At 38.4% G+C, this 16,587-nt stretch overlaps 1 protein-coding gene across 3 annotated transcripts in view; it reads left to right on the top strand.

Annotated features, from left to right (window-relative positions):
- The window catches only part of LOC107217651 (nuclear receptor subfamily 4 group A member 2), a 43,357-nt gene extending 27,488 nt beyond the window's left edge, over positions 1–15,869 (top strand). For 2 of the 3 annotated variants that reach the window (XM_046740197.1, XM_015655265.2), the window contains exons 2-8: positions 757–1,154; positions 5,698–5,906; positions 5,991–6,374; positions 7,257–7,560; positions 7,624–7,932; positions 8,729–8,963; positions 9,370–15,869. In XM_046740197.1, the coding sequence (XP_046596153.1) occupies positions 757–1,154; positions 5,698–5,906; positions 5,991–6,374; positions 7,257–7,560; positions 7,624–7,932; positions 8,729–8,963; positions 9,370–9,626 (2,096 nt within the window). In that variant the 3' untranslated portion in view covers positions 9,627–15,869. The remainder of the gene's footprint in view (positions 1–756; positions 1,155–5,697; positions 5,907–5,990; positions 6,375–7,256; positions 7,561–7,623; positions 7,933–8,728; positions 8,964–9,369) is intronic. The other variant, XM_015655266.2, reaches the window with a different exon arrangement.
- The last annotated feature ends 718 nt before the right edge of the window (positions 15,870–16,587 follow it).

Raw genomic sequence — 16,587 nt, 5'->3', positions numbered from 1 at the left:
GCTGAACGTAACAACGCATGGATAAACGTACTCGTGTGTTTGTAGTTGAAAAATTGCTAAAAAAAGGCTGATATTTATGTGTTTGTCGGGAAAAATTTATTCAACAAAAATAATGATCAAGCATAATATGGAAGATGAAACTCATCGGTAGACGTAACATCTAATTTATCGTTCAAAATCGAAATCGGTCTGAGATGACCACAATGGACGATCATGGTCAGGCCTTCTACTGTAGATACTGTGGGTTTTTAATTACTAATATACCTACATTCTTAAATATAATCGTACAGTTTGTATGTTTGACGTGGAAAAATGTTTTCTTTTTTCACTCATGCCTTTATAATATAATTCTGTTCATCTGAATTTCTGTGCTTAGTTTTTGCGCCATAGATTAACTTGCTTAATTTTAGTACAAGAATTTAGACCTTATTCAAATCCACCAAATTTCGATAATGCAACGATTATCAAGCCTGCGCTAAAATGTGAAAATGAAAGAAACAAAACAATCGTTTTTGAGTATAAAGATTTCACAATTTTTTCCTCAAAAAATTTTCAAATACCAAAGTACCGATGAAGAGTATATAATGAAAAGTTTGTTTCACGATGTCGAATTCTTAAAACTTGACCTTTTTCTTCGATCTGTCAAACAATTCCACTAGTAAATTAATTTTTAATCTTTCCGTGACGTAAGAAGAATAATGTTGCGAGAAAATTGTCCAACAGATGAATAATGGAGATTCTAATATTGTGTTTCAGGGCAGCTGCAGCATTCCCCGATCGGCGAAAGTGAGAACAGTAACAGCAACAGTAACAGCAGCCTGCAGCATCCGAGGTGTTTGTCTTCTTCAGCTGGTGGAATAGGTCGAATCGAGGCAGTTGAGCAATCGACGCCAGCAACAACGCCACAGTCTCAGGTTCAGCAGCAAGCTACTGCGATTCTTCAGCAGTGTAACGCCGGGCAAATTTCCGCCCCCATATCCACGAACGTTATACCAGTTAATTCGGTAGCGCCTTCGGCAGCCATAACCGCCTCAAACGCGGTTCCTGCACTGAACCGACTAGTGCAATCACATCCTGCTGCAGGTGTCAACAACGCTGCGGCAACCACCACAGCATTTACCGTCGCTTCAAGTATGCTCCTGCTGCAGACACAGGTTGGTAGAGTTTTTGTTCATTCAATGTTTTTCGCACAAAATCTAGATTCTCTGCAATGTGAAGATTTTTTTCGATCGCAAAAATGTATATCACACTGAGAGAAATTTTTAGTTCCGGTTACCGCTCGGTCCTGGACTATTTTCATTTTTTAACACAATCGAAAAATATTCTAGAAAAAGTATTCTAGGAAAGTCTAGTATCCGTTACTATTCTTTATCATTACGATCACTGTTGATATATTTTCTTGTACAACTGTTGCGAAAATTTAACGCCTGTGCAACAATAAATTGACGTTAAAGCCTTATTTAACTAAAAAAGTAGAGTAAACCGAACAAACTGATCTTGCGTTGTAATAACCAAAAAAGGATCGAGAATAGCGCAAAATGGTTAGGCGTACCTCGTTTTTCGTAATTCCAACAATATTCAAACACTTTTTTTAACGGTACCTGTTTCACTGAATTTTGCTGGTTACGGTAACTAATAAAATTTTTCTGAGTGTACCGTACGATATCACTGTCTTTGCTTTATTGCAAGAATCAGGATCCGTTCAACTTCTGCAGCCTGTTGTTCGCGAACCGGATACCAAATTTAACGTTTTTGTCGATTTTTCGGCGACTTGCAGCCTCGCGTATCGATCGAGTATCCACATGTACGGTGAATTATATATTCACATTTTGGGTGTCGGAAATTTTCTGATTTTTGACTTGTCGTTTTGATCCGAATATTTTTTTTTCTTCCCAGAAATTTATGCTTTAAATTCCTGAATAGTTAATTATCTATACCTCTCTTTCTCCCGCCTTTCACCCCGTACTAATTACATGTCCCCTCAATATATAAAACATGTACATGAGCTTAGATATGTACATACATAATAAACGGGTCAGTAAAAATCCAATCGTGAGGACAATGCGTGAATTATTCGAGGGTTATATAATAGCGTATATAGGTAGAAATTAAGCTGCCGCTATGGGGATGGAAGAAGATAGAGAGAAAGAGAGAGCGAGAGAGAAAGCGAGTCACGGCTCGACGGCCGAGAGACACGGCCGGATCCCGAGGGAGCGATGAAGGAAATGTCAACCAGCAGCGGAACCGCCGCCGCAAATTGAATATCCTTAGCGCTGTGCTATAATGCATAAGTATACACATACATACACACATTGTACGTATAATGTTTGTATGTATGACGAAGAAAGGGGGAAGGAAAAGAGAAAAGAAATATGAATCCGCGATGAAATCCGGTGATGCACAATGGGGGATGGGGAATTAGTAGGAGAGAGAGAAAGAAGAAATGGCCAACGATTGTTTCTTCCCCGGGAGAATTCGTTTACCGGTTTTGACGCGCGAATGAGATCAACGTCCTGCAGTTTGCAGTCATAGTTATGCTTGTTCGGAACAAAACGATTCATTTCAGTGTAGGAATGGAAATCTGTCGTTCAAGAACCAAAAATCGTCCTCCAAACAACCTGGTTTTTTTAGTTTTTAAACTTCCAATTCAGAATTTTCCGATTTAGTTATTAAGAATTGCCTGTCACGTCAAGTTTTTTTGTTTCTTCAGTTTGGAAATAAGTCACGAATTCCTTGATTCGTCAAAAACGAGTTACTGCGCTGCCTCTGTCAACAACTTGACTACTTGGTAGTTTTTGACAGGAGGTAGCACACAAAATAGGAAATTCGCGTAGGGACTTGCCGCGAAAATAACTATACTAGTATTGTTTCGTTACAAAGTTTAACTCAGGAATGAACGTCGATCTACATTTTGAGATTTGTCCAAAGTCTCTAGCACGTGGAAAGAATAATTGCCGGCAATGGCTAAAAAATGCTAGAAATTTGTCTCGTTTTTAAAATTTTGAATTTAGATACAACGTCTTTCATGACGTTCTTTGTTATTCACTTGCAACTTTTCAACAGGCTATAAGTCGGGAAAGGAATACGCTAGAGAATTCAAACGAAACTTAAATTGCAGCTCAGGATTTGTGCTAAGTTTCAAGCTTTGTTCAAACTCCTCGAATTATCCCGTTTCTGAGTCACAAACTTCTTGAATGAATACGATAAATCGGTTCTCAAAATTTCAAATCAAACTCATGTAAAAGAGAAGAAAACAAAAAAAAAAAAATAATAATAACAATCTGCCGTAATGTTTTTTCCGAACTTTGAAATTCCGGGACTTGCTTGTGCACGAAAATGACCGTCACGTATAAGCTGAATGATGAATGTTTTGACTCGCACAAAATTTCTAACATTTCTTCTAGTCGAGTTTACAAAATTCCAATCAACATCAGACAACAGTGTCTTTTGCCGTGAAATGAATGGAGGAAAGATGTTTCGACGACAAGTGAAATGTAAGCGATTGTAAACCGGTTGCAAGATCTGACACGTACGATTCCACGTCAAGTAAAAACGGAAAAAAAATCCGACAAAATCGCAATCGCGAGGCATCTAGGGGACCGCGAGACGACAGCTAGAGCTAGCAGGTTTTGGCGGGTAGGCGTGTTATAAGACGTATTGCGGATCGCAACTGCGCGTCGGTGCCAGCGCGGTGATTCGGAGCTCCGCCCTCCTTGCCATAAGTTGGTTTGAGGCGATAAGTCACCAGCTCCTCGTAGGCGATCCAGGTGCACGTGTCCAGCCACCATCCCCTCTTCGGGTCGAAGAACGCGGAGCGGGAATCTTCGAATTTCGGTTCCCCGGCTTCCACAATCAGTCGGCATTGGCCCGTCGCGCCGTTTGAGACGCCCGATTAACGGCCTGTTAGTGACGAAATCTGAAACAACTTGAAAAGTCCTCGATGATCTGCCGTAGGTACGAAATCGGTGTTTCCAATGTGCTGATGTCAAATTTTTTCACACCTTTACTCGACCATCCCTGGTATTGGACGTCGTACAACGTTGCTGGGTGCTACTTTATGGGGAAAACACCTTTTTCGCTAAATAACACCTCTGAACAACCTCGGATTATGAAATTCAATTCACAAACCTGCGCTGTAATTAGGTTACATATGTTGTTTCTCTCCAACTATCTCGTTATTATCTCGTCAAATTGAAAAAAAAAATTTACGAAATATATCCAGATCAAATCATTCAAAAAACTGGCGGTGTCTTAGGCATTCGAATTCCTGAAAATCTGTTTCATTTCACTGCTTCCAATATTCTTATTTCTGGAACCAAATTTTCACACAATTTTTACTGACTTATTCGTGATTCTCGAGGGATTTCAGGAATTTAGTAAACAAACAATTCACACACATTCTTCGGCCTTTTTCTGAAACAACTGTGAAGAGAAATATTCTTGCACCCATTATCGATACATTTTTCAAAATGTTTTCCTTACACTTCTGTACAAATTTTTTTTATTCTCTCGTCATTGGAATACCAATTACAGCTAATTGTTATGTTAGTAACGTTAAAAACCAAAATATTTTGTGCAAAGTTAGCAGTTTTTTTTTCTGATAGGACTATCGAAAATATGAGTAACCGAAGTTTTGTGCAGTGGCTAGAATTTTACTATTACTGAAAAAGGGGTTTTATTATTTCACAAGCCCGATAGTCGGATTATACTTACTATGAAAGTTTTCGTTGCTACAAGAGAATCAGTGTAAACCCATGTTGAATTCAAGTAAAAACCTTTACTGTTAGATATCTTTGGATTTGAAAAAGTCTTATCCACTACCAACTGCACACATCTAAGAATTCGAAATTTAGCACTTAGCTACTGTTTAAAGAAGATTGTCGATTAAACCAGATTTTCGAATTTATTCTGTTTAACCGACGCATCCTTGACACCGAAAGGTGTTCGTCGCAATCGTGATCATCATCATCCGTTTCGATACCGATCATCGATTCAGTCTGCCATCGTATCCAAGCGTCAAGGAGAAACGTGGGACGTTGTACATCGGCAATGCTCGATTTCACCAATTTGATATAGGCGATAATATTCGGACGGTCAGATTGAGAAATATCACGCGCACCGATTGCATGACGTTAATTTACTGTCCGAAATAAATTTATTCCCCAGAGTTGGGATGTCGATACTCAGCACATTCGAACTCATTAAAATGGGATACAAAATCAGTCGCTGCACAGAGGCGTCAATTTGAAATTAAGAAAGTAGTATTCTTTAAGAGCTATTAATCTTCAAAGAGAAAATTTCGGTCTCGCGATCACACTTAATTGTTAATGATAATCGTGATAATAGTTTATACACGAATTTAAATTATTTTGAACACCAGTTAAAAAAATCAGGCGTGCAGCTTTGAAACCTTCCTTGCGTAACGCACCGCTCAGTGATCGTAGACGTTTTATTTATTATCAACATTTATTACTGATTTTTGTCCACTTTTACTGGACGATTATAACATCTCCTCTTCGCGAATTAATGTGTCTCACATAACTCAACCTGACTCAACTTTCGAGGTTCGTCGAAAGTATCACTCGATCTATACCGTAGCTGTATATATAATTTTCCCTCCAATGTTGAACTGCTGAAGTACCGAGATCAAGTGGTCATGATGGTGAACGAGAGAAAGAAAATATTCAAATATTACAGAGCCCCTTCGGATGTAGCAGTTTCGCGGATCTCCTAACGGCGCCATACGCGGACCCAATAGAGGGCGGTAATTTGTCAGAAGATCTTGACCCGTTCCCGGAACTAAGTTTGGGCAGCCAGACGCACCAGGGAACGGTCTCGACGGAGTCACACAGCGCGAATTCGCACCCCCAGCTGATACCGGGCGACGTGCAGGCGGACTCGCTGAGGTCAGTATGAGTGGAAGATAGCAACGGGCGAAATGGGCGCGGAATCGAAACCCGTGAAGAGCCCAATTCCTTTATCGGTTTCAGTCCAACCCCGCTTCCCAGCTTCCAGGAGACCTACACCGTCCAGCGATACACGAGGCAGGAGCTCCAGGGCCTGGGGATCAAGATGGACGAGGATTGCTACAGCAGCCAGGTCTACCCCACCGGCCCATACCCCGAGTACCAGGCCGCCGTCACCTACAGCCACCATCACCACCATCAGGCCTACTACCAACCCGAACCCCCTCCAACTCCGACCCCCGTTCCCCAGGAGTCTCAGTACTCACCGATGCCCATGGTGTACAGTTCGCCTGCCACAACCCCCGTGCCTCCGCCTTCGACCGTTCCTATCGACCTTCACACTGCGGCCACTGTCACACCCAGGCAAGGACGAGCGGCACTTCCTTTACAGCGGTCAGAGTCCACTAGGTACGTAAAACGTCGATATTTATTGGTACTAGCAATGATTCCTGGATCCGATATAGACTTGCTAGAGCTTTTAGACTTGGTGTCGACACCAAATCCCGACAACGTTACTGTCAGGCAACTTTTTCGAAAAGTGTAATCGACGTTCGAGTATTGCCAAGATTTATCCAGGCGTCCACGATTTTGGAATCCATGGTTTTGTTTGTTCCGGACCTAGTCAGCATTCTTCATAAGTAAAATATCAAGGTTGTGATGAGGAAAACTCTGTTCAGTGCCACGTCAAGTCTGTGTTATGGAACAGCTGACTTCAATCTACATACCTAAAAAATTGGAACACCGCAGGTCCTAGTTAGGCGCGATTCAGTATGAAAAGTGATTTTAACCATTTGTTAGACAGTAGTATTTACAATGCATATGAATCAATTCTGACCCGAGGTACTCTGTTTGATGGAACTACTTGACAATTACTCTAGTACATACCATTTGCATTCCTGAAGATTTACTCCGGCGTCCTCATCTGGACCTGATAAACGTCAACCCAAAAAAGCATACTGAGAGAACCGTCTAGTAAAAAAGGCTGCATTCTAACTGGAAGTTGTAAAGATTTCGTGATACACTGTCAAGCGTAGTTTGATCAACTATAGATCGAAAATAATTACCCCTGCGTGTGTAAAAAGCATACAACATCTACTGTATGGAATGATCAACTCAACTATTTACGAATAGTCAACGCAAATGCTTAATAGTCAAATGGTTCTACTAACAATAAGTCCAATTGAATAGTAGGATTTTTATCAGTGACAGTGCTTCTTTTTGATTTTTTCCCTGAACGGTGTATGTTCTTGATAAAAACAACGATTAATCAATGGTTCTGTATCCAAGCAGCAGTAACGAGTCACCAAAGCCACGAGGGGGTTCCGGATCCGTGGGATCAGCCTCACCGGGTACAGGTGAACGGGCCCCACCGAGTCCAAGTCAGCTGTGCGCAGTCTGTGGCGACACGGCAGCCTGTCAACACTACGGAGTGCGAACATGCGAGGGGTGCAAGGGTTTCTTCAAGCGGACGGTGCAGAAGGGTTCGAAGTACGTGTGTCTGGCTGAGAAGGCCTGTCCGGTGGATAAGCGCCGGCGGAATCGGTGCCAGTTTTGCAGATTCCAGAAGTGCCTGATGGTTGGGATGGTTAAGGAGGTAAGCGATCCGCCGCCATTTTTCGCTCGACAGGTTTCGCTCACCGCAATCTCCGATCCGCAGGTCGTCAGGACAGACGACCTCAAGGGCCGGCGCGGTCGGCTTCCCTCGAAACCTAAGTCGCCCCAGGAATCGCCCCCTAGTCCGCCCGTCTCCATGATCACAGCCCTGGTTAGGGCACACCTCGACACAACCCCGGATCTTTCCAACCTAGACTACTCCCAGTACCGCGAGCCGGGACCGGCTGAACTTCCGGTTACAGAAGCTGAGAAAATTCAACAGTTCTACGGATTACTTACCACCTCTGTTGACGTCATACGTAATTTTGCCGACAAAATACCAGGATTCACGGAACTCGCCAGGGAAGATCAGGTGAGATCATACACCACGTGTTGTTTCAACCCTCAAGGTCAATTTTCGTTTGGGAGTAGAAACAAAAGTGTGTAATTATTCTTGAACCGACACTATGACCTTAAGAGAGCTTAAAGAGATCAGCAGTGCTTATATCAAGTAACTAGTGTTACCTTTCTGCGATCAGCCAAGTGATGGTCTCAAGAGGGTGTCCAATCCTATGGTGCATGGGTATGAATGACATGTTTTTGATCATTATCCTGTGATCAGTCATCTTTCAACTACTATCAGTTGAGTTAATTATGGTCAGCAGATGATCATTGTTCTATCACTGTCGGGTATAAGATGAGTAATGGTCACCAGGTGATCGGAAGTCTTCGAACCTTGCAGAACAGGGGTTGAATCTGAAGTAGCGTTCACAGGCAGATATTTCTTAGAATTTATCAGGGTCACTGATGACAAATTTGACCACGAAATAGTGAAATCCTATTAAACTAAAGTTCCAAACAGGTTAGAAATCTCAATTGTTGATGAAGCGTTCGCGCAGAGAAGCCATTAGCTCGTAGTAAATTGGTAAAGCAGCCCGAAGCGCTGAAAGGAGGATCAATAGCCCCCCTGAATTCTATAAAAGGTCGCGTTCAAGCAACGGAGACAGGGTGGTGATATCCGATGCTCGAAATAAGGAAGTAAAAAATGGAAAAACGTATGAGTAAGAGTGCGAGCTGCACGCAGAGGCTTCCGACTGGGGTATCGACGGCGTTTCACCCTCATGGAGGCACACGCGATGTAGGACTGTAATTACGGTTTCCTTGTGCAGGAGTTGCTGTTCCAGTCAGCAAGCCTGGAGCTTTTCGTTCTGCGGCTTGCCTACAGGACGAAATCGGACGCGACCCAGCTGACCTTCTGCAATGGCGTTGTTTTGGCCAGAGCCCAGTGCCAGAGGAGCTTCGGCGACTGGCTCCACGGTATTCTCGACTTCTGCCAAGGTCTCCACAGTCTCGACGTCGATATCAGCGCATTTTCTTGCCTCTGCGCTCTGACGCTCGTCACCGGTGAGTTTAAGAACGAGAAGTCTCGATACTCCTCGAGCAACAAAACAACCGCGCGGACAGCCTGGATGGTAGATTGATTGACTGACTGACTGACTGACTAGCCTTATCCATACTTTATTCGAGACCGCATCGCGTGCCGACTCGCCCAACTTGAGTGGCACTCGATGATCCCATATGCTCATGTGTCTGGCAGTGTACACCTGAAAATCATGTGGCACAGATCGTAATAACCGCTGAATCGAAACACGGAACACGTCGTCTGCATGCTTGCAGGTTTCTCCGAGTGCCATAACCGAACCCGAACTCGTACAACATACATTGACCGCAAATTTTCTCATTCGCCGAAATTGTAGTGACACAGGAGAGAAGAGAAAGAAATTAATTTGGGTTACCGTTTTCTTTGCAGAGAGACACGGTCTGAAAGAGCCGCACAAGGTGGAACAGTTGCAGATGAAAATAATAGCCTCGCTAAGGGATCACGTTACGTATAACGCAGAGGCCCAGCGTAAGGCCCATTACTTTTCGCGTCTTTTAGGAAAATTGCCGGAGCTTAGAAGCCTCTCGGTGCAGGGCTTGCAGAGGATTTTTTACCTAAAACTTGAGGATCTTGTTCCTGCCCCGCCACTCATAGAGACAATGTTCGTCGCGAGTTTACCCTTTTAATTATTTAATAATAATTACGTATTACGTAAGATAACATGTTATGCATACATGTAATGTGTACTGTATTATATGTATATTGCATACATACACTGCACAATATTCATGTCGATATATCTATGTGCATGTATGTATATATATATTTTTTTTTTTGTGTGCATATGTATATCTTTATCTGTTTCACGTGTATCGCAGTTCATGTTGTACGTTAAAATCGAAATGATGATATTTGTTCAATCTATTTTTGGTCTTCCTCTTCAAGAATCGTGTATGTACGGTATAACACATATCTTTTTTGCATCTTTACTATCATACTTGAGTTATTTAATACAGAAGATATACGGCGTGATTTGTTTTTTATTTCACCGCACTTGTACATAGAAAAAACGGGTGTAAATATAATAACTCAAGTTTTATGTAAAGCATCAATTGATGAGAAATATTTGTCGAGATTTCTTGTTCTTCGAAATATCCGTAACGTGCAGTAACATAAAAACAGAAAAGCAGGATATTAAAAATTATAAAACGAAACATTTTTTTCACAGGTCTGCTCATATTTAATCGTTGCATCTTTCTTTTTTTATTTTCACTTGATGAATTGAGCCCTTGTTCATTTGCACGCTTGCAAAATGATTGTTGTTTTAACTTGGTGTTTTTTTTTTTGGTCTATCAGTTCGATGAACTGAAAACAAAGGCCCAGGTGGTAGAAAAAAATGCAGTATCGTGTACGTTCAATGCAATGTAAAAAAATTCTTTCTATTTCCTTTTGTCCGTAACGCGGATCATGCGTCTAATTGCAATATTGACGGAATCAAAAACGTTGCGTGAGTAAATATAATATTGGTATTCATTGAGCCGTGTAATCAAGCGGCGTGTCTCAATTACGGAAGCACTGTTAATGCTGTTGCGATTACGTGTAAGACATCCGTGTTTTTTTTTTATTTCCATCAATTCTCTTCGGTGTGTACGTAATGTACATCGATGCGCGTAATGTAAAAGTAAATGCCGATGAATCGGTAAAATTAAAGGGAAGTAATACATGGAACAAACTAATAAAAAGAAAAAAACTTTTCTTTTATGCGATTTTCTAAAATTCTTATACTACGCGATCGCGCATCGTCATAAACTTACCGGCTGAATGTTTCTATGTGCTAAATATTACGTCATTTAGAAAGTACATATATATATGTATGTATATATATAACCAATTTATTATCTGGTTACATCTATAATTTTTCGCCGCGGGCGTGGAATCCGCTCATCGTCATGTAAGATTGTTCACTACGCGCAAAGAGCTGATAAAAAAAGAAAAAAAAAAAAAAAAATAAGAAGAGAAACCGAAAACTAAATTTTATAATTCAATCTTAAACATCATTTATTTACTTTGGTTCCTTATTTTTCTGATCATGCAGCCACGGCTTGTCTGAAAAGAAGTCTTGGGCGAAAATTCCTTTTTGCAATACCAATTCCATCAGCGAATCCACGATATACATTTCAGCGATAATAAAATCACGACCGCAATAACGATTATAATAATTAAAATATAATAACAACAATATGTATAACGTAACCATGTATACGCGATGTAGTAATAAAACGATAACAAATGACCAGACGGTAGTAATAATAACAACAATAATAACGAAGAAATTTGAAAAAAGAAACTATTTTCAAAATAATTAAACACAATATCACTGTAGTAATACTCTACACATGTTAACGATCATGGAATATTGATAATATATTGTCACGATTCATTACGATCACTTGCCTGTTGCTGTTGACAGATCGGCATATTAGTATCATCATCATTAGTTTATCAATTAATTAATATTCATGTGATCACAAACTTACAAAGACATATCAATTTTCACAATTTATATTATCCATTGATATCTGAGTAGAAGAATGTGTTATTGAAGAGAAAAAAAAAATTAATATATAATAATGCAAATATTGATTATACATACGATACAATATATTTGTATAGCATGTATAATCAATAATTGTATAATAATGCACGTTGATGTGTAAGATTTTGTACCTATCATATATATATATATATATATATATAAAGTATATATAAAGTAATATATTTTGAAGAAGTATATATATATGTATATATATTATATATATATATACGTAAGTAAAAAGTAAAGGAAGACATAATAGTGAGAGGTAGCCGTATATATATATACACATATAATAAATCACACGATGTGTACAATTATATAACGATTAAACGCGTGTATACCTATACCTATATCTACCTACCCAGGCAACTGGCGTTTCGGCATTACAGACGTATTAAAAAACTTTACGAGTAGTCTTGAAGACGACGGTGGTGAATTCGAAAACGTGAAGACACTAAAAAAAAAAAAAAAAATCGTTACTAGAAGAATAAAAAATTCCGCATGGAGTAATTTTGAAAGTGTACGAAAGACGATTCATGAAATTTTATCCGCTCGCGTAATCAAGACGTCCGATAAATAGATGTCTTTATAACGCCCTCGCATTGTTTGGGTATAATTTATATATACGAGTACTTATCCTAAACGCATACAGCTACGTGTGTGTACGTTGTACGTATTATAAAATATCGAATGCACAATATATTCGTATAACATGATACGCATTATTTACCGAAATATATGTATATTAAAATAGTATAACCTGTGTACCACGTACGTGTGGTAATTAAGCAGCTTCGTTAGTCATAATAATATTTGGAAGTTGGAGAGTGACGGGGGACTCTCCAACTCCCAGATATTACTAATGATTCACCATTTCTATTAAATTTCAGACAGCATAAGCAGCTTCGTTTTACCTACATCCTAATACAATATAGTAATACATGTACACTGTACATTTATAATTATGCGCAATGACTTTCGTTACTACTTGGATATTAAATGTATGTTTAAACAGAAATACGTATATGTGTATATGTTTATAGGTATATGTACCAACTCTTATTTACGCGTAGGAATCAAATTTACAATTTTCTTCTGTTTCTCTCTATTCTCTGTTTTCTCGCTATTATACATGTACCTACATTATATATGTATAATATTGTATATCTACGTATAGGATATAAAATAAATTTATATGCGTAGCTGTGTTACCTTGAATATCAAATACCTATATTATATATATAATATATATAATACATACATACATATATGTATATATATATATCGTATAACGTTATGTGATTTTTTCAACTTATAAGTAATAAAAATAAAACACTTATAATATATGTATAATACGTATAGCGGCCTTGTTTTAATACCATATAAACACAAGGATACACTGTGTATAAGATGTATCTAAGATTTTTCAAGTGAACAAAATAAGTAGTCATGATAGCTTATGATGTGTATAAAAATTCCCAACTTCCAGAAACTTTGGCGAATGATAATATATAAAGAGAAGTAATCGAATGAAGGAGACAAAAAAATTTAAGACAAGCCCGACTAGCGATAATTATAGTTATCTGTTAATTTACTATGTGTTAAAATGTATATACCGTGTATATGTGTGTATACATTAGGGTGGTCTTTGAAAAGTTTATTTTTGAATTTCAACCGGGTCGCCCCACAAATCGGCACCACATAATTAAGAAATAATTCCTTAATTTTTCAGATTCTTATCTCAACTTTAACCCGTGCCCCCAAGAGGGTGGATTTCCCCATTCAACCATTTCAGGGGCACATGAAATCGACCGAACGGACTTAGATGAAGTTTGGTATACGGGGATCTTTTGGGTCGCTCATTACGAATCTGAACTCAAAATTTGACAATTCAAAGCGGCAGATCCAATATGGTGGACCAAACCCCAAAAGTCACTTGATATTGCCATATTAGGTCCACCATTTTGAATTTCGTAATATCAAGTTCAGATTTGTAATCAGTGACCGAAGAAACCCCCCCCCCCCCCCCATACCCAGTTCAAACTAAATCCGTTTAGTAGATTTGATGTGCCCCTGAAAGGGTTGAATGGAATCCACCCTTTTTGAGACACGGGTTAAAGTTGAGATAAAAATCTGTAAAAGATAGGCAATTATTTTTTAATTATCTGGAGCCGATTTCGGGGGCGAGCCGGTCGAAATTCAAAAATGACCTTTTCAAGGACTACCCTAGACTATATATATTTGGGTATACGTACATATGTTTATATGTATACATATTTGTGTACGCATAAGCGGATGTATTATGCAATTATACCTGTGCTATACGTATATTATATATATGTAATAATAGATAGTATGTAATATAATAATACCTAATATCTACTATATCAACGTTTTTACGATCGAATATCCATGTAATATCTACTATATATGTATATAATTGTACGAAAAATCTCCTATCCTATTCATTTACCGGGTGTCCTATATTAAAAAACGCGTCAAGATATTTTGCAAGGTACGCGACGTAGAAGAAATATCAAATGGTTTTGTGTTTAAACAAAATATTTCTTTTCTACCCTCTCGTAATCGAAGGTTTTCATCAAAGCAGTCAAATATTTTCAAATTTCAACATTTCAACTCTTCTTGAACCAGTAAATATTACGTTACGATTTTCTAGCATAAAGCTTGATTTTTCGAATACTTATTTTTGGCACTTCCCTCGAAATTCTTCAATTTTGATCCGAACAATTTATTTACGTCTCCTTTAGTACCGAACTATGTCAATGGCTAATTCGAAATGGGGCACCTTGTATGTACAAATTTATGTACATAATATATCTAATAGCTATTAAAGTGCCTGTATAATATAAATGTTTGGATCCGTGCGTGAGGCTGCAGAGAATATATTTGAATTTGAAAAAAAAAAGAAATACGAAATTCAATAAAGTTTTATTACCGTATAAAACATAATTGGTAATCAGTAAGTAATTGAAAGAATATTGCAGTCAATGTTCCGCATACCTATATCTGTGTAATATATTGCATTGAACTGTGAAACATGGAGAGATGTAACAATGTAGACTTTAAACTTATAGGTATTTATCTTAGGTAAACATAATTATCCTATTCACGAAAAATGTCTTAACCGTAACTGTATCTATAATATCGTTAAATTCTCAAAGTTTCTGTACGACTTCAGCCGCGCACATGCGCACATAATTGTATATGTACAACGTATATTACGTGTAATTTGTACAGCTACCCCAGACAACCAACGCAAAGACGTCCAAAAAATTCGTGGTTTGTAGTCTTGTTTGTAAAGATATCCGATAGTGAGTCGTCTTATTTCTAAACGTCTGACCTTTAGGAGTTGTTCTCAGTCATTTTTTCGATGAGCGTCTCTTAGGCGTAATTTAGGCGTCGATATGCTTAAGACGTCTGAAGTGCGTCCAAAATTAGACACTTTTCAGGCGTCGAATTACAGCCATAACCAGAAAAGCGAGATACAACGTCTAAATGACGTTGATTAGGCAGCAAACGTCCGTGTAACTATTTACTGAATACGTCCTATATCATTAGAAACGCGACAGAAATGATAATTTTTTGAAATTATGTGCAATGTAAGAAGGTGTAAGACAAAACAGAAACTGCGAAGCTGAAAGTTTAACAGGGTGCTCTTAAGTACGCAGAAACCACCCGTCCTATTATGAAAGCGTATCATATAGAATTATTACTAACTATTGTACAATACATGAACATGTTACAATGACAGTCTAGTTGTTTGTATGCCTATGTATGCTGTGTCATAGATTTGCGAAGAAAAAGAAACATTTTTGTATGTCTGTGACGTAATAGTGTATTTTAATTTTTTGCTACTCGCTTTACTTCTTGTCTCTTTATGATTCTTCTTGTTTTCATTAATTATTAATTTATCATTCGACAAAATATCCATGACATACATATGTATGATAGATCGGTATAACATATTATGATGATCAAGATTACGAGCGTATAATTCGCTTAATGTGAAATAAAGAAGAAAGTCAGTTGATTACCATCCTCCTTATATTATGCCGTATATTATGTACGAGCTGCAGCGTACAAATGCCCACACCATATGATCGACGTTAACCATAGAAATAACAATAATAATTGAAAAAAACTACCATAGTATACTTATAAATATGTATTATATAACAAGAAGGAATAAAATTTGAAAGTATATTATACAAGTAATACATATGTGTACGTATGTGCACATGCTAAATAACGTTATGCTATTTTATAAAAAAAAACAATGATAACAACTCGTAAAACAGGAAAAGAAAATGCTTAAAAAGAAAAGAGATGAAAAACGAAAAATACATGAGCAGAGTTATGAAATGTGATATATAGAGAATAAGAAATGTGACATCGACAGTGCAATGCATGTATGATGACGTATGTATAATACATATGTGTAATATAATGTATTCTGAAAGGAATAAAAAAATCAATAATATACGTATGTTTCGTCGGAAAAAAAATTAAACGAAATACAAGTCTTCGTTCAACATATGCGGCAAATCATGTTCTTTATTCTCTTTGCTTGTTACCTCGGTAAAAGCGTAATCGGGAATTTGGTCGTACACATAGTTCACGTATTTAGTAGCGTCACCTTATAGAAAATTTGTAAAGCGCGGTACTGACGGCTGGTAACGTAGAGACTCAGCATTCAAACCTTGATACGGTGTTCAGTGCGCTGCAGAAATTGTAGCGAATATCGGCTGTCCGCAAATGAACTCGTGGAGTACTTGACCTTTCGTTGAACAGAAAGCGCCACCGATTCGTTGTTGTAGGCCAACTCGCAAGCTGTCAAGCAATTGCGCGATTACTGTTTGCGTTTGAAAGGCCAAAAATGTAAAAACTTGTAATTTGTAGTAATCCAGGAAAATAAAACGTTGTGTTGACGTCGCGGTGAAACGGCGAAAAGACAGTAACAGCGTCTTTCGTCAATCACATTAATTGACCTTAAAAATAATTTGCACTTTATCCTGGACCCGTCATGCTTG

The sequence above is a fragment of the Neodiprion lecontei genome, chromosome 5 (assembly GCF_021901455.1).
Source record: "Neodiprion lecontei isolate iyNeoLeco1 chromosome 5, iyNeoLeco1.1, whole genome shotgun sequence".
Taxonomy (NCBI): domain Eukaryota; kingdom Metazoa; phylum Arthropoda; class Insecta; order Hymenoptera; family Diprionidae; genus Neodiprion; species Neodiprion lecontei.
This window is presented reverse-complemented; position numbering and strand designations above follow the sequence as displayed.